This window comes from Herpailurus yagouaroundi, unplaced genomic scaffold, assembly GCF_014898765.1.
Source record: "Herpailurus yagouaroundi ecotype Mexico unplaced genomic scaffold, PumYag 140, whole genome shotgun sequence".
Taxonomy (NCBI): Eukaryota; Metazoa; Chordata; class Mammalia; order Carnivora; family Felidae; genus Herpailurus; species Herpailurus yagouaroundi.
In genome coordinates, this window is record NW_024412395.1 from 18821984 (window position 1) to 18841263 (window position 19280).

A 19280-nucleotide genomic window follows, 5' to 3' on the forward strand; every position below is an offset into this window, starting at 1 on the left:
ATCTTACAGGCCAATGAGTGTGGCATTTTACAATCATTGCTGGCCAGGTGGCAGATGTGAAGTAGCTGGCAAAGCCCAAGCACGCATGGGCTTAGTCGTGACTACTGTGGTGTTGTTACTTCAACACCACGCTCGAGTCAAGTGCCTTGTTGTTACTACATGAGTTGAGTTTAATTACTTCTAAAAGGTTTTCAAAATGCTTCTCTCTGATTTGGTATTGAAATGAGAAGCTATCATGTATATGAAAAAAATTTTAGATATAAAGCAGGAGAGCATAAATTTGATATTTAAGGAAGTAAATATGTATCACTGGAGGAACAGCCAACATTTTTTATATTCTTGCAAATGAGTAAGCCAGTGCTTTATGGGACTTCAGAAAAGGAGATCCCTGCAGATAGCGGGCACTCTCTCACATCTGGATACTGCGATGTGCAAAAGGGCTGCCTATCACCTGCCAAGCACAGCAAATGAAGGCAGGAGAAACCGCCACATCCCTCAGGGCAAATGAAAGAAATAGCAAAGCAACGGAGGGAGCTATGACCTGGTCTGGGCTATCATTAAGATATTAAGTCATAGTTAATTAGATTTTCTTTCTTAATGTACACAAAACAAGTGCAATGTATAATCACTGCCTTCAGATCTTTTGAAGAACCATGGCTAATGCATTCATGTTTAAAGATCAGAAGTCATTCTTTGATAAAAAGTATTAGAGGATTGATTCTGAATCAGCTGATATTCTTGGTAACCAGAGGCTACATGGGGGAACGTCTTTCTCTTTTCGTTGTTTCCCTGAAATGTAATTTAATGGCTTGGGACTACAGAGGACACATCTTGTGAAGACCCAGCCATCCTTCCAGATCCCTGGAGTTCCAGTTAGAACAAAACCTCAGTCCCTGCAAAGCACATACCACTCCAGTTCTAAGAGCTTATGTGGATTGAATGAACACTTTAACATAGTGTGCCTCCTTTTTCTTCTGTTTGTTTTTCATGGACATCCATGTTAGCAGGGAGATGTGAAGCTTATTGCTTGTATGAAATTCTCAGCCCAGTGATCTGATAAGTCAAAAAAAAAAACCCAAAACAAAACAAAAGGAAGGGGGCAGGTATGGGGAAAAAGCTGGCATTGTCTGGAGTAGATGAGGCCAGTGGAATTTTCACTGGCAGAGTTTCAAAAGGTCTAGCTAGTGATTTCTGAAAGGTATGTGTAAGTAGAGCTAACATATGCCTTCATCAATGGACCAATTTACAACTAACAAGCCAGAATATCCCTGCCACAGATGAAGAGACTCATGGCCCAGGAGGTGATAACAATTGCCAGTTGTTTGTTCTGGGTCTGATGTTTAGTCCAGTGAGCCACATGCTGTCCTACAACAAGAACATCATAAGCACTTGAGGCAAGACGTGCTGGAAGGAAAGAAGGAAGCCAGAGTTATGAAAGAAATGCCCTGCCTCAGACCACACCTAAAGACTGTTAACATTAACACACCTAAACCAGGGGCCATCCCAAGATATTCTCTGAGAAGACCCTGAGGAATCAGAGGGAAGGAAGGCTGAGGGAAGAAGACAGGAGGATGCCCTGAGCTCAGAAATTCTTAAATGAACTTTTCATTTTTAAGCTATGAATCTGATTCTGAATTGTATCTGTGTTTAACAGGAACTGACTTAGAAGAAAAAGTTCAACTGTCCATTCCCAGTCGCTTTGGGGTTGTTATAATGAGAACCTCAATCTGTGGGTTACTATGGTCACTAACCGATTAGCAACCCCAGGGGCACCTGGGTGTCTCGGTTGGTTAAGCATCTGACTCTTGATTTGGGCTCAGGTCCTGATCTCACATTTCATGAGACTGAGCCCTGTGTCAGGCTTGCACTGGGTATGGGGCCTGCTTGGGATTCTCTCTCTCTCCCTCCCTCCCTCCCTCTCTGCTCCTCCCCCGCTTAGGTTTTCTCTTTCTCTCTCAAAGTAAATAAATAAGCAAGCAAACAAACAAAAACAACAAAATGTTCCTACTAAAAAAACAGAAAAGAAAAGAGAAGAACCCCAAAGTACCCACAAACTCTGGCCAGCGGGCCCGTAAAGATAGTGATGTCTGACATACGGGCTGGTAGGTGACAACCATCATAGCTCTACGTAATGAGTGGAAGCAACCAAAAAGTAAATAAATCCAAACACTACATGGCTGGCTCCAAGTGTAGTCATGAGTCATACTGTCTTGACATTATGTGCCTTAAAAACATTTTCTTAAAAAAAAAAAAAACAAAAACAACACCCTACATTTAAAATATACCAATGAATTGTAGACATTTAAAAGAAATTTCATGTGCAAACGATCATTATCTGTCAAGTGGCTGTTAATAATCTGTCAATCTTTACTGTTTTGTCCAAAGAACCTCCTAAATACCAGAACCACTGCCTCTTGCGTGGACGGGCCTGGCTCGGATGAGGCTGGGCCACGGGCTGGGGGCAGCAGGTGAAGCGACAGGTCGGCTTTGCTCTCTGTGTCGTATCTGAGTGCCCATAGCTCTGTTCCTCCAGCCATCTGCTGTTTAAGGATTGGTTCCAAATGGCTGTATTTTTAATATAAATGGGAATACAAAGACTCTGCAACATGGTAGTAGTCACAAATCTACTCACAGTATCCTCCAAGTGAGAACACTGGAAATGGAAATGAGACTTACCATCACCTGGCTGCGGTGTGAGTCCGTCCTCTCTCTCAATTTTTGCTATCTCTTCCTTGCTCTCAGCCAACGGTTTAGGTTCTGAGGGTGTAAGGCCTTGTTTTTCACAGTCAGAACTAGTCCCAGCTTTGTTGTATGTGTCTTTCTGAGGATCACCTTTCCCATTTTCATTTGTATCCTGGGTATCGCCAAGGCTATCTATTTGTAGAATTATGAAAATAAAACAACTTACACATAAATTTAGATACAATCGTTATTTACTCTAAGACCAGTTTTTAAAAAGTCATAGCTAGGTCTTATAAAAAGAAAGAAAGTGAACAATGTTTGTTCATTCTCTGGAGACATTTATTGGGACTCACTAAATGCCAAGTACAACTCTATGTGCTAGACAGACAGTGAGGACTGAGATAGACAGGTCCTTGCTTCCTAGAGATTCCATTTGAAGTGTCAGATAGAAATGAAGCCAGTAAGGGTTTTAGGCAAAGGAATATAACCATCTGGGTTTTTAAAGGATCACTCTGGCTGCTGTATACTGAAGGGCCACGGGGAATCTAGCAGGGATGCCACTGAGGGCTGGGAGAGAAAATGGTGGCTTCTAGTAGGATGGTAGCAATAAAGAAAAAGTGGCCAGAATCAAGATACACTTTAGAAGTTATGCCAGCAAAACTTGACAAATCGAGTGTGGGAGGAGAGAGAGGAATCAAGGATGCTGCATCATGTAAGGATGATGAGGGAAGAGAAGATTTAGGTGTTAGGTGTGGTGGTGGTGAATCAAGAATTCCACCTTGGAAATATTAACCTTGAAGAACCTGTAAGACACCCAGGGTGGAGATGTTACATAGGCATGTGTACAAGCTACAGTTCAAGTGAGAGAAAGAAGTATGGGCCTATGAGCTGTAAGATGTCAAGTATAAGCTATGGATGTTAAGAACAAAACACAAGAGGGGCACCTGGCTGGCTCAGTACAGCATGCGATTCTAGATCTTAGGGTTGTGAGTTCAAGCCCCACGTTGGGCATAGGGATTACTTTAAAAAAAAAAAAAGGCAGAAGAAAAGTGTTACTTATTGACAAATATTAGTGTTCAGTATATACTATTGCCAAAATTTACCAAATGTAATGGAGACTGAATTAGCAACCTTTATAGGACTGTAATTTCCTAATATTGCTCCTTTAGTTTTTTGGATTCCACCATTTCCTCAAAGTGTTGTATGGCAAACGCTGATTAAAAAATGTAGATGGGGGCGCCTGGGTGGCGCAGTCGGTTAAGCGTCCGACTTCAGCCAGGTCACCATCTCGCGGTCCGGGAGTTCGAGCCCCGCGTCAGGCTCTGGGCTGATGGCTCAGAGCCTGGAGCCTGTTTCCGATTCTGTGTCTCCCTCTCTCTCTGCCCCTCCCCCGTTCATGCTCTGTCTCTCTCTGTCCCAAAAATAAATAATGTTGTAATAAAAAAAATAAATAAACGTCGAAAAAAAAATGTAGATGAATTCGGGGCACCTGAGTGGTGCAGCTGGTTAAGCATCCAATTTAGCTCAGGTCATAATCTCACATTTCATGAGCTCAAGCCCCACTTCAGATTCCCCACTCTTTCCCTTTCTCTCTCTCTGTGCCCCTTGGGGGATTCTCTCTCCTTCCCTTTCTCTCTGCACCTCGCTCACTCACGCTCATTCTCTCAAAAAAAAAAAAATTTACATCAATTAGAATTCTGCCTTTCAGTACTTTTGGGGGTCCTTCCACATCAAGGTTAGAAATCATTATGCCAAGTATAGTAATACTAATCTAATAATTACAACTTTTATATACAGTAGTATCACTGTTACTTAGAATATGTACTTCTGTACTTCGGACTTTAACAGTCACAAAAGGAGTTTCTTTAGGTTCCTTGAGAGTTATCTTATTAAACCATGGGTCTTGAAACTTTCACTGTTGATCTTGGTATCACAAAGAAAAATCAGAATATAAAACCCTATTAAACTGTGATTTTCGTTGCTAAATCACTCAACTTATACTTAATGTGAACTGACATTATTCTGTAGTCATGAGATACTTTATTTTTATGGCCTAGAGTAGTTGGAAATTGAATGAGATAATGCAGATTGTGAGAGAGATTATATGGAATAAGCTTGTGGTTCCAATTTAGTTCATAGACAACAGGTGTTGACGTTACAAATATAACCACCCAGATGGCAGACTTGTCATTTTTGTAGGAACACCCAGAATTGAAAGAGGAAAGACTCAGCTACTGATTACATTTTCTTTCAGATTAAAACTAAGATGCAGAAAAAGCAAGAAAGGCAGGCGGGATCTGCAGTACTGCCTGTGTCTCAGCTAACTCTTGGTTCATGTCACTTCTCTAAAGAATTCACCTATGATGGAAAAGGAGATGTGTACAATGATCACTGCTGATAAAACAACTCCTTGCAGTTTCCAAAACTGTCAACTTGGCATTTTGAGTTACGATGAACATGGTCTCTAACACTGGAAACCAAAGAAATACTAATGATCTTTTTTCTTAAGACAGCCTCAGTATTAATAATCATTTCAAAAACAAAACATCAGAAAAAGGCATATCATGCTATAAAAACATATTCTGAGGTATGTTTATAATTTCTACTTTTAAAATAGCAGGCCTTGGAAAAGAATAAACTCATAAAACCTACAAATTGGTTCTTAAAAGAAGATCTGTAGAGGAATTTTTATGATTTGTCATGCATGAAACAGGACACCATATATATCATAGTAGGCAAAGAAGCTACACCGGATTATTTTGCTATTTAAACAAAAACAATCTGTAATTTCTTTTAAAACAAGTATTATCTACAGGAGAAAGAAAACAGCAGGTCTATGACTATAAGGCATATTTGCTGCCATAGCAACCGAGCTTCTATTCCTGCCCATTGAATTCACATCCTGCTGGCATTAATGAGAAATGTCCATTTGTGCCAAATTAATGCCATGTCACAGACGCTCCGGGATATACATTCTTGACAGACCTGGAAGTTTTGCATGTTCCACAAGGGGATAAATTCAGTCTTCACTGTATAAAGTTCTTACTCCAGCTTAAAAGCTGAAGTCAGTGCCGAGTCACACTAACCCGATACAGCAGTTGCCTCTAAAAACACTGGCTAGGTGAAGACAACACCACCAGCCCACTCCAGGGCCACACTCCGTCTACTCACCAGCACTGCCTCGAGGATTCTCACACATTTCACAATATGGTAACGTGGAGTTGTTGATATAGGTGCAGAGGCCACACGGCCAGCCCTTTCCAGGAAGAGGTGGGGTGGTTGCCTGGGCAGGAGCCGTGGTTTGCCTGAGCCAGGATGGCTTCTCCTCTGGGGCACTGTGGTGGTCATTGGCGGTAACCAACTTTAATCTTTTACCTTCAGGCTCAAAATTGCTTTCATAATCCATGATATGTCTCGTGGCTATTTTTCCAGGGTTTGCCGAAACGACAGTATTTTTCTCCTGGAATATCCCCGATTCATCGCAGGAGGTCACCAACTGCCTTTTCTTAGGTTTTGGTGAAAAGAATGATCGAATATCATGCTGTTTTTCTTTTTCAAACTGGGAAAAACAAACAGCAAATTAAGAAGCAATCTAATATGTTTTTCCTAAATAAAACAGTTGAACCAACTATTTTCAGTAACCATATTCCTTTCTCTTTTGAACACCTTGTTGGAAATGAATTCAATTACGCTGACTCTTCATATATACATATATGTAGAATAACATGAACAAACCTATAGACTAACTTTTTTTTTAGCACTTACAATGTGCCTAGCACTTAACATATATTAACTCATTTGATCCTCATGCCAGCTCTGTGAGACAGGTACTAATATTCTTCCTACATTTTAGATGAGGACACTAAAGGTTTAGAGATGTTAGGTAACGTGGCTATGGAATTTATGTAATAAAATTATACTTCATAAACTATCCGCTCTAGAGGTATGTCAGGGACCAGGGAACTATGTATTAAAATACTTCAAGTTGGGAAAGGAGAATTGTATATTTAAGTATTTCAAGTCAATCAAGAACCTACAAAAATGTTTTCTTAACCAAGCTATAAATACAATGTTCACAAACAATGTTTTTCATATTAAAGTTTTTTGTTTTTTTTTTTTTATTAGGGAGCATTTTTTTTTCAAATAGAATTAAAGCTAGTAATTAGAACTGCTTCTTTAGTAGACACATCTTAATAATTATCTTGTTTTCAAGAAATATATTTCTCTTTTCTAAGAAAAGCTCCATCATTATCTTGTTTTTCATCTTCTTTTCTATGTGTAAATCTCAACCTCCTCATTAGAGAAAGTAGAATGCATATCACCACAATTGATTAGCTAGCAGTAAAGGAAAATTAAGAGTCCGTTTTAGAGAATTCCAGCTGGAGGTACTATAGTAGACACACACTGCATTTCCAAAGACGGCTACACCCATTCTTATTCTATTTGACATGTTCTTCTCACAGTGTGACAATGACACACCTACATTTAGAGGTGGGGTCTGTGTTTTTCTCCCTTGAACCTGGGTGGGACTTTGTAACTGTCTTGATCAACAGAATACAGTGAAGGTGACAGCATGTGTGACTTCTATGGCTTCCACTTGGTTGCTGAATCCATTTTATGTCTTGGGTTGCTTGTGTTTGGAGTCTAGCCACCATGTTGTGGGGAAGCCCAGGCCGCATGGAGAAACCATGTGTGGATGTTCAAGTTGACAACTCCAAGCAGGCCCCTAGGTTACAGACATCGTCAATTGCCAGACATGTGAGTGCATGAGCCTTGAGTGCATCTCAGACTTGGGGTCCTCCATTAAAGGCCCTAGTCATCATGGAGCAGAGGCACATACATCATCTCCATAAGCCTAGGTTGAATTCCTCACCCACAGAAACCATAATAAATAATATATGACTATTTGAAGAATAGTTTGAAGACAAACTGTTGTTTGAAGACACTGGGTTTTGAGGTAATTTGTTATGCAGCAATAGATTAACATTGACAGGCCCTACAGATAATGATAGCAAAATACCATATATTGTAAAGATATTTTACAGAATAAAACTTACCTGCACTTCTTAGCAGTGCTGTATAAGAAAGCAAGATATAGTAAATACATAGAAAGAAGGATTAGTGGTTAGAGGGAAAAGGACATGGGGAGTTATGGTAAATGGTTAGAGCCTCTGAGGTGATGAAAACTTTTGAAAATAGTGATGACAACTGCACAGCATTGCCAATGTAATATTACGTAGCATTACCATTCAACTGTACACTTAGAAGTGGTTAAAATGACAAGATTTGGGATTATATAGTTACAAATATAATCACATATTTTTGTCATTTTTCTGGTCCTCCAGGAGGGAGTCCTCTAATCACCTTCCTGAAGGATACAATGCTGGCTACCAGTAATCTGGGGGCAGATTAGGAGAACGGTGCTAAGGAGAACATCATTACTTAAGGAGTCTTTCACTTAATACATTTAGAGTTACATCTTTTTAAAGATTTTATTTTTAAGTAATCTCTACACCCAACGTGGGGCTCGAACTCACAACCCGGAGATCCAGAGCTCCATGCTCCACATACTGAACCAGCTAGGCACCCTTGAAATATATTTGTTAAGAAGAGCAAATAAATAAATAAACAAATAAATAAAATATACAGTAACAGGCCACTGCCACTTACATGGAATAATGTTTAGATAATATTAGAATCTTTTGTCCCATTCTTCCTTGTAAGGAATTTGTTTAAAAACATTTTAATCTCTCCATCTTCCCACAAAGAACCAAACCAAAATTGTTTTAGATTTGCTTACCAAAAAAGCAACCCTCCCAATAATACAAAACAAAAACCTAAGAAATCTTTAAGAAAAAAAAAAAAAAAAAGAATTCTCAGGGCCTTAAAATAATCAGCTATTAGGGGCGCCTGGGTGGCTCAGTCGGTTGAGTGGCCGACTTCAGCTCAGGTCATGATCTCTTGGTCCGTGAGTTCGAGCCCCACGTCAGGCTCTGTGCTGACAGCTCAGAGCCTGGAGCCTGTTTCGGATTCTGTGTCTCCCTCTCTCTGACCCTCCCCCGTTCATGCTCTGTCTCTCTCTGTCTCAAAAATAAATAAACGTTAAAAAAAAAATTTAAAAAAATCAGCTTGTATAGTTGATCTCTTTAATTAAGATAGTTAATTAAGCTGTTTTTTAAAGAACCTCTTTTACTATTTAAGTAATGACTAATTTTAGAATTAACATTTGAGAAATTCTCATTATGTGCCAGAGGCAAGTCACAGTAAAGATTAGCGGTGACTGACAGTAATCAGAAATTGATGGCTGCATCTGCCACTTACAAGGGCCGGTACACAGGAGTAATCAGTATTGGTGTTATTTGGAAAGCTCAGGTGCTCGGGTAATCATAAATTGAGACTTGAGTGCATAAAACCCAGAAAAGGGTATAAAGGGAATCATTTTACAGTTTTGGGAACTGAAGGATCCACTAAAAGCATAATTTTAGAAAAAGGAAAGGGCAAGATTAATTAGTGGCAATGACTTTAGTTAATGTTATGACGGCTACATTGGACAGTGGTGAACATGGTTATAGGCAGTGAACTTGCAAATTAGTGCCATGGCCATAGGGCTGCCAGAAGCTGTAAGGCCTAACAGAAATAAAGGCTTCCTCTGAGATAATCAATTACAAGCCTGATCTATATCATCAGTTATGTTTTCTGAGGGCAACCTCTGAGCAATCGGCAGGAGGGAGGTTGATAAGGTTTCTTTGACACTTAGCAGCTGGGAGTGACAGAAACACAGGCGAGAAAATCTCTCTGACACATCCCTAACGATAATCATACATGTTGGATGGAAACAGAGAAGGGCTGCAGATTTACTGAACAGGTGTTCTTGGGATCCATGGGCCTTTCACAAGACCTTGGATGGCCTCATGTGAGCCTAAGAAACCCTTGAAATTGTCTATAAAATGTTTTCTGTATTGTATGTACATTTTTTAAAAATGTTTATTTATTTTTGAGACAGAGAGAGAGACAGAGCATGAACGGGGGAAGGTCAGAGAGGGAGGGAGACACAGAATCCGAAGCAGGCTCCAGGCTCTGAGCTGTCAGCACAGGGCCCGACGCGGGGCTCACCTCGAACAGACCACAAGATCGTGACCTGAGCTGAAGTCGGACGCTTAACCGACTGAGCCACCCAGGCGCCACGTATGTACGTTTTTGGAGCGTACTTCTTTACTTTCTCCATGGTTTCAGAGGGATGGATTCAAGACCCAACAAAGATTAAGAGCCACTGGACTAGAATAAAATATCTGAACATGCACCTGTGGTTTAAGCAGCTCCATTTCTTTCCTTAATTGTCCAGAAGACAGATTGAAAGTTCATATGTGAGTGTACAAATGGGTGGTGAATTAACTCTTTTCAAGGAGAAACAAAGAAATACATTCTCCTAAATACCAAGAATCCCTCTAGCTTCTCTCAAATAATAATTTTTCCATACTGAGTAGTACCAACACAGAGTAACTTGGGTGCAGGCATGAAACATTCTCCTTTGGTTCATCTGTCATGGTAACCGTATTCTGAGCAGCTTCTTACAGGAGAGCAAATGACACAGGAGCGCCCACATGGCCAGAGAGAGGGAAACGCTGATGAGGTGAGCAGAGGACAGGGCAGGAACCGTGACAGCTGGAGTTGTAGGAGACACTGCTGTGTGGGCAGGACTCACAAGTCTAAGGTCAGGTAGGTCAGCTCAAAGCAAAATACACTTTCCTTAATGTTTTGAGACAGGGACATATCACCATTAGCTCTGCAAGGAGACTCTAGCAGGTTCTTGGGACATGTCGAGATTAATCAAAGAAGTGAACATTAGTGCTTTTTAAATTAATTTTTTATAAAGTGAATGTGGATCCACCAATGAAAGCATCTGAGAAAAAGGCAGTAAGAAAAAATTATAGGGGCGCCTGGGTGGCGCAGTCGGTTAAGCGTCCGACTTCAGCCAGGTCACGATCTCGCGGTCCGTGAGTTCGAGCCCCCAGAGCCTGGAGCCTGTTTCCGATTCTGTGTCTCCCTCTCTCTCTGCCCCTCCCCTGTTCATGCTCTGTCTCTCTCTGTCCCAAAAATAAATAAACGTTAAAGAGCTGTCTTTAAAAAAAAAAAAGAAAGAAAAGAAAAAATTATAAACAAAATGTTTCCCAAATGAACATGTTTTCTAAAAATATTAGATTTATTAATAACAAGACTCCCTGCAGGAGCAAGCTTTACTGGTCTTACCAGAACAGACCAGAATCTTTAAATTATAAGAGCCACACTGATAGTTAAATACTCAGTAGCCATACTGTTCTGGCAAGTCTGTATTTGAAAAATGACTGATCTTATTAATGTTATCAGCATTTCTCAGTGGTAATGGTAAGCAAAAATACAGGAAGACAAAACATTTTTTATGGCTTAGGAAAGCTTTTTTACTTAAATAGCACAATTAAGCTAAAACTTTTTTTTTTAATTTATTTTGAGAGAGAGAAAAAGCATGTGCATGAGTGGGGGAGGTGGAGAGAGAGAGAGAGAGAGAGAGAGAGAGAGAGAGAGAGAGAGAGAGAATCCCAACCAGGCTCCATATTCAGCTCAGAGCCCAATGTGGGGCTCAGTCGCATGACTGTGAGATCATGACCTGAGCCAAAATCAAGAGCCAGATACTTAACTGACTGAGCCACCCAGGTGCCCCAAGCTGAAAAATTTTGTCTTTTCTGACTACATTCTTGCATTTAGAAAAGACATTATACTAGCAAATTATTGACAAATACCCTAACTCATCATGACTGTTTGTCCTTGTAAAGAAATAACTATGTTAAGTGACCCTTTTAGTATATGATAAATAAAGAACTGAAATGTAGGTGTTTGTAAGTAGGAGGAGTGATCTAAACTTACAGTAATTTTTATCACAAGGCTTTGGGAAAAAATAGAGTTAAGCCAACATGCCCCTGTCATAAGATGTGGAAAACAGAAGAACACATTGCTCTCTTTGGTTATATAGCAGACACTCGTTACTGTGTTCCTGTCTTTTGTTCAATCTTGCCTTTGAAAACATAAAAAAAAATATTGCTTTTGGTGAGAAGCGCTGGGAATAAAAACTACAAAATGCTTAAGGTGGCAAAATGTGTGTTTTTATCTGAAAGGTTCAGGGACTTAATATATTTGCTCTGTTTTGCTGCATGGTAAACTAATGCTCTTTAGAGACAAATTTCTTGGCCATGATGATAGGATTAAAAGCCAGTTATTAGAAATGAAGCAGAGGAAAAGGAAATCTCATAAAACTCATAAAAAAACAATAAAGCACTTCAAAGTCTGGTGCTATCCCAGAGCAGCACACACCACCAACAAAAAGCACCAGTGTCGGGTCTCAAAGACTTTGATCAAAGGGCAGCTCTTGTAGGAATCATTACTGTCTCATGTCATTCATCTCCTGTTCTTCAAAGAATTAATAAAACCGCTGTGACACAAATGGGTGATGGCCCTGAACGGCCCACGACTGGTGAGCAGAGCTGGAACTAAGGTGTCTGCCCTAACATTTGCAAACAAGCCAGAGGATACACAATGACAAGAGTGAGGGTTTAATCATCTAACTAAAAAAAATAAATTTCAGTTCTCCTAAAAGTAGACGTTTTCAGGTTTTGTAAAATGTCCATTCTCATGTAGTTAAATAAAATGTTGACAGGGATCCACTCTTAGGCACAGTGTTTTTCTCTGTGGGCATAAAGAAAACAAAGCAAACAAAATAAAATAACACTGGTTTTAAAAGAACATGGTAAAAAAGAAAACATTATTTTTATCAAAAGCAGTGCAGGGGTGCCTGGGTGGCTCAGTTGGTTAAGTGTCCAACTTCGGCTCAGGTCATGATCTCATGGTTAGTGACTTTGAACCCTGCACTGGGCTCTGTGCTGACAGCTCAGAGCTTGCTTCGCATCTCGTCTCCCCCATCCCTGCTCCTCCCCTGCTGGTTCTCTCTAGTAAATAAATAAACTTAAAAAACAATTATATAGCAAAACACTGTATAATGCACAGATCTCTAGAATGGGAGTTAAATGTCACCTACTCGCATGCCTCTGGTGATGGCATCTCCCCCTCCTCCTGCACAAGCTGCTATTAGGCAGAATTCCTCCCAGGCCCTACTAGGTTGACCCTACCTCTGAAATCTCAGGAATTTTTCTCTTCCTATTACCACTACTACTGTTAAGAGTTCAGTGTGGTGTTTAGTGCTCCAAATTCCATCTGGGAATCTCTGACAAAGCAGCCTTTAAAAAAAAATGTTCATTATTACTATTATTATTATTATTATTATTATTATTATTATTTTAACTGAGAGACTGAGAGAGACAGAGAGTGTGCAAGCAGAGTAGGGGGAGAGAGAGAGAGAGAGAGAGAGAGAGAGAGAGAGAGAGAGAATCCCAACTAGGCTCCACACTGTCAGCACAGAGCCCACAACCTGGGCCTTGAACTCACCAACTGTGAGATCATGACCTGAGCTGAAATCAAGAGCCAGCCACTTAACCAAATGAGCCACTCAAGCACCCCCAAAGCAGCCTTTTATATAGTAATAGCCCTAAGAATAAAAAGGAACTGGCTTTATTAATAGACCTATACATATCTATTAAGAAAAGTAAAGTTTTGGTAAAAGGTATATTAAAGAACCCAGCTAAAACCCAAGGCTATCATGGGACTTCGTACTTCTCGGCCCAAATCTAGACTGTAGGGCCTGCCAGGGCAAGGTGCTTTCTTTCACTCTGCTTATGGTAGAGACACAAGTGCAGGAGAGGCAGGCCTCTGGGGAGAAAGGCAACTCGTGGCCCAGCCAACATCTTAGGCTCTGAAAAATTCTCTCAGGGATAGGGGGAGAAAGCCCTGAGACAGAGTAGAGACAGAAAAATCTCTTTACCACAGGTTCAAATGGGATGGCAGACATAATCCCTTCTCCAGCTACCACTGTCTCCAAGAACTTCTGACCCTTCCCCCTCCCATTCATTTCCCATATTGCTACTAGGGTCATCTTCAGAAAACAGAAATCTCATCAGGTCATTCATGTGCTTAAAAGCCTTGGATGACATTACACTCTTTTCAGGATAAATCCAACTTCTTGGCATTACACGTGTGGGCTCCTCTCCATCTGGTTGAGGTCAGAGTTTTGGGGTTCTTCACATTTGAATCACGTCTTGTGTGCCCTATGCTCATACATTCACATGGAATACCCATTTCCAGAACACGTGGAGACTGTTCCTTCTTCTCACTGTGCTTTGTGGCATGCTTTGGGTGTTCCCTAGGGCTGGCTGAACTAGGATCCACCCCCTGTGAACTCATCCTTCACAATCCAGCTCAGGTGCTTCCAAAGGTAAACTTTCCCACATGCCCACAGTAGTTATTTATTCTGTCCTGTGATCCCAGAGCCTGGTTTACATATCTCTATTTTGACATATATTATATCTCATTAAAATGATTTGATTACAGTCATCTCTCCCAATTAAAGAGTAAGCTCCAAAGGAATGCTAGCTGTTTTCCTTATCTTTGCACCTAGCATGTAGTATTTTAAAACTAACTGCTTTATTGAGCTATAATCTATTTGTATACCATAAAATTCACTCTTTTCAAGTGTCCAAGTAAGTGATTTTTGGAGTATTTCAGAATTCTACAACCATCACCACTGCTTAATTGTAAAACATTTTCCTCACCTTCAAAAAGAAATCCTTTACCAATTAAGCAGTCACTTCCTATCTCTCCCCCCTCCAAAGCCCTGGCAACCAGTAATCTACTTTATTTTTCTATGGATTTGCCTATTTGGGCCAATTCATACAAATGGAACCAGACAATATGTGGCCTCTTGTGTCTGGCTTCTTCCATTTAGCATTAGGTTTTCAGGATTCCTCTATGTTGTACATGTATTAGAACTTCACTCCTGTTTATGAGTAAATACTATTCTGTTGTATGAATTATTCATCAATTGATCGATATTTGGACTATGACATTCATGCACAAGTTTTTGTGTGGACATATGTTTTGAGTTTCTTTGAAAGTGAACCTGCTGGACCATATGGTGATTCTATGTTTAACATTGTAAGGAACCGCGAGAACTATTTCACAAAATGGCTGTACCATTTTACATTCCTACCAGCAATGTATGAGTGTTCCAGTTTCTCTACATCTTTGGCCATACATGTTGTCTGTCTTTTTAATTTTAGACATCCTAGTGGGTGTGAAGTGGTATCTAATTGTAGTTTTAATATAACCTTAATAAATATTTATATAATGGTCTTTAAATGCCCTGTACATAGTACATATCACATAAACACTGACTAAACCAAATTGAGGTGTTTCAATGCTCTATTCACTCCATAAATAACTGAGTGTACACAGTGTGCTAACTCTAATGCATCTGGTATAGTCTGGCAAGGTCATGAAGGTAGACTGTGGAAAAGAAAGATCTGGGTTCAAATCCCTGCTCTGTCACTCACTGGCTGTATACACTTAGGCGGATTATTTAACCTTTCTGAGCTTTAGTGGGGCATGGTAGTAGTATCTGCCTTGTGATATAGCTATGAAGGTTAAATAAAATTATGTGTTTAAGGGCTTTGCACAGGGGCTGCATGGAATGCCACTCAATACATGTTAATTATTACTACTGAGTGAATTGTTATCACTGAGTAGATTGAAGTAATAAAGACAAAGGCTGATGCCTAATAATAGCACTATGTGATGTAGGCCATGATGAAGATATTTATATGTCTCTGTCCATAACAACGAGGTTGTCCTCTTGTCCTTATTATTGGGCTATTATACAGACTAATTATATAATGTTTATAGAGTTTACAGAGTGGTTTGAGTGGTTTACAGAGTGGTTTGAGTTCTAAAATATATATAAATGGTCTAATTTAAGATGTGTTAAATTCAAGAAACCAGTACATTTGCATATTCAGAAACAAGACATTTTGGATAAGAAAAACTTAGACTTCACGAATGCGACAGCTCCTATGGTCAACGTTATTTTGCTGTTACCCTTTTCTCAACAGACAATATGTGGGAAACAAGATTATTTTTCATTTGTATGAGACAATTCCTTATTGCACTGCTTAGCCCACAACAAAAAACCATTTCATACAATGTTAGCATTTAATAAAAAACGCAAGGTTTGTTTTTGAATTTTGAGGGCATATTTTTAAATTTCATAGTTGTGCTAAAGAGCTTTTCTTCCCAAATACAAAATTTTTTTTTTTTTTTTTTTTTTTTTGCAGACCAGCAACCATCCTACATATTTTTAATGCAAGTGTAGGTGTTTGAAATAGAAATCTGCTTTGGGTTAAGGGTGTTCGAGAAGGACTTGAGGACAGCAGACCAGGGGGCTTGAGGATGGTTTTGATAGAAAAAAGGCAGTGGTGTGAGCTAGGTGAAAGATTTAAGTACTAAAGAGGGGTAAGAAAGGTAGGCAACCAGGAAGAGTCTAATGAGGAGAAAGTTAAACTGTGAGCTGTTGAACTATGAACTCATAAAATGAAAACAACTGGTAAGGTTAAACACAGACCTCAAAATCAGAGACTGAATTTGGGATGTGGAGATCTGTTCCAAAATGGAAAGAGATCTACTGTGTGAAATTAGAAAATGGAAGCAACTCTGGCTTACTGAGGCTTGAAGAAGAGAAACCAAGCAGAAAGAAGACCTGCCCTAGGCAGAAGTTGCACTTGTTACCCATACTAAATTAGAATCCTTTCTTTTGCTCACGAATGAATCACTTATTGAATATTTTAATAACCAGTACTCATATATCCATATATACTGGTAAAGTACCAGCCCTGGTGCCATATATTTTTTTTATCCCAAGTTTCTCTTTGGATACTTTACAGTATATATAATATGGGTGAAGGGGACCTCAGTCATCTAGTGATCTAGGGACTCAAATGGCTGGAAAATGATGTTACTGTTTATCTATTAAGAGCCAAAAGAGAGAAAGGGCTCTGTAGGCATTAAGGGAAGGGCCCAATTCCTACAGCTAATGCTAAAGAAAGGGATACCCCTCAGATGATAGAGCATAAATGAAAATCAGAGAGAGGGGGAGGCTTCCTATTGAAATACTCCACTGAGTGTATTTTATTCAGAAACAGACTTTAATCACTAGGAAATGACATTATAGAATAATTAACTCCATACCATTCTCTCTTTCCATCGGTAAGTGACCAACTTCATCACTCAGTGTAAGCCATTGTAGGAAAATCAAAACACCTCAAAACCAAAACAGCAGTTAGATGTCATATACTTTCAGAGGCAGAAAAAAAGGAAGAAGCCTGAGAAATAGGATTGCATCTGAGGCAGTGACCTTGGTGACGGACTCCTGGACAACACTTGTTACTTCAGGGACAGTCAACTGGGCTGTGCAGAACTATCTTTCCTCATGGTGGTAGGATGTTTTCATTGAGTTGGACTTCCATTTGAGTTACATTTGGATTAATGTTTTCCTTTAAACAATGTAAATATATTTAGGAGGGGTAAAGAACTGTGACTCATTCACTTCTGTGGATTAATTCCATGCAGGGTATTATGCACATACTTAATAACAGCTACAGCAGCAGCATTAACCAGTATTGTGCTGAAGCAAAGTCCTAGAATCCCATGCTATGCCAGATCATAGGAATGTCCAGAAGGCCCTATTGGTGGGGTGAGGGAGTACAATGAGGAGACTGAAGAAGAGGCTATTTACCAAACATTACCCAAAGAAATTGACTATTTTAACAACCAGTACTCTTATATCCATATATACTGGTAAAGTACCCACCCTGGTACCATATATTTTTTTATCCCAATAATTAGCTGAATTATGTGACAGAAGAGAATTCTGATTAAGAGAGGAAGGAGATAAAGATAATGCCAATGCCATGCCCTCATTTTATCCTCTCTTTGCCCTTTGAGCTCACTCTCTGCTCCTTGGTCTCCTCCTCTCTGAGCCTCTCAGTTCCCTGTTCACTACGGCTGATGGGCTGCACTGAGACATGTGATAACATATACAATCTGTTCTTCCTGCAAGGGAAGGTCCCTCTTCTTGGCCTTAGCTCAAAGTTCCAGCTGCAGCCACAGGGCACAGGGACAGATAGAAAATGAACATCTCTTAAAATGCTGACACTACAAAAATGTTCACAAGCTGTGAAAAACCATCCAATTAGAACCGTTATAAACTTTTTAGTTAAACAAGTTTTTGATGACAATGGGCAAATCTGGTTAATTTGGCAAAGATTAATTGACAAAACTGGAAATATCTGAAAAATGTTAAATGTAGGAAATTAAAAAAAAAGACTTTTAAAAAGGATCAGAAAAAAATTAGTATAAATAGAAAGATCTCCATAGGAAATGCTCAAAGTTTGGCAACATTCAGAAGAAAAATATGTTTATCAGTAGATTAAATTTGCTTAGGACTTGTCAACAAATTGAATATTTCTTAAAATGCATGAAACTGGAGGGTATAAACTTAGGTGAGTAGCATGTGCGCCTAAAGTGCACATTTCACGTCCTGGCCCCAAACCACCAAATACAAACAAAGCAAAAACACATCAAAACAAATGGTCTCCACATTACAGAACTCCAACTTATAGAAAACCATGTGTGTATAACAACACGTAGTCAGGCCAGGATGGTTCAAGATGGTGGAAAAGAAAGATCCTTAACTTATCTCTTCCCATGTATACAAAAATATACAGCTATATATAGATTAATACCCTCTTAAGAAGACTGGAAAACTAGCTGAAGAGTTTATCCACAATAGTCGATATAAAGGCCACAGTGAGATGGGAGAAGCAGAGACATGGTTTTGCCAAAAATCTGTCCTTGGCATGGGGAGGGATCTTAGCAGTTCAGTGCTTCTCCTAAAGAAGCAAGGCGCTGGTGCCCCACATGAGACACTCCAGTCCTTGCGATTTACACTGGGAAGATAAATCCCCTAAAAGTCTGGCTCTAAAAACCAACGGGCTTATGTCTAGGAGACCCAAGAGGCTACAGGTAATTAAAAGTCTGTTCTTAAAGGGCTCCTGCACAGATTCACTCATCTTGGGATGGAGGGCAAAAGCAGAAATTTGAAAAGTGCGTAGGCCATATGCAAAGGAGATTCATTAGTTATTCTTTAAGCATCTGCTGGAGATAAGCATCCACTGGCAGGACTTTCTCTGGGGAAGGAGGTATTGGTGCCATTTTTGAGTTCTTTACTCTACCTTGTCATGCTGGCAGTCACCACTTTTGTATTCCCCCAGCCTTGGTAGCACCAATAGGCTTCCCCTGCTCCAATGTTCTCTCATGATCATGCTGAAGCTGGCAGGCCTGCCCTGGACGCAGGCTCCCATGCAGGTTTCTGAAGCCAGTGGGCTTCCCCTGGTCCCAAAAGCTCCTACAACGCTACTGTACCCAGTGGTATAGTCCAGCCTATATACCTGCCTGTGGCCCTGCTATAGCCAACAGGATTCCTGCAGCTCTGCTAAAGCTGGCAGGCATGTGCAGTCAACATAGAAGACATCCCCGAACAGCTGGCTTTGGTGACCAGGGTGGCCTGTGTTGCTGGGCCCCATGAGACTAAAACATCAGAAAGAGTTCCTGGTAGGTGATAAACACCA

At 40.0% G+C, this 19280-nt stretch overlaps 1 protein-coding gene across 5 annotated transcripts in view; it reads right to left on the reverse strand.

The window, feature by feature from the left end:
* The window catches only part of ZRANB3 (zinc finger RANBP2-type containing 3), a 320697-nt gene that overhangs the window by 21529 nt on the left and 279888 nt on the right, over positions 1–19280 (reverse strand). For 4 of the 5 annotated variants that reach the window (XM_040474922.1, XM_040474923.1, XM_040474924.1 and 1 more), the window contains 2 exons: positions 5854–6241; positions 2677–2874 (listed from right to left, as the gene is read on the reverse strand). In XM_040474922.1, coding sequence (XP_040330856.1) covers positions 2677–2874; positions 5854–6241 — 586 coding nt within the window. The remainder of the gene's footprint in view (positions 1–2676; positions 2875–5853; positions 6242–19280) is intronic. The other variant, XM_040474925.1, reaches the window with a different exon arrangement.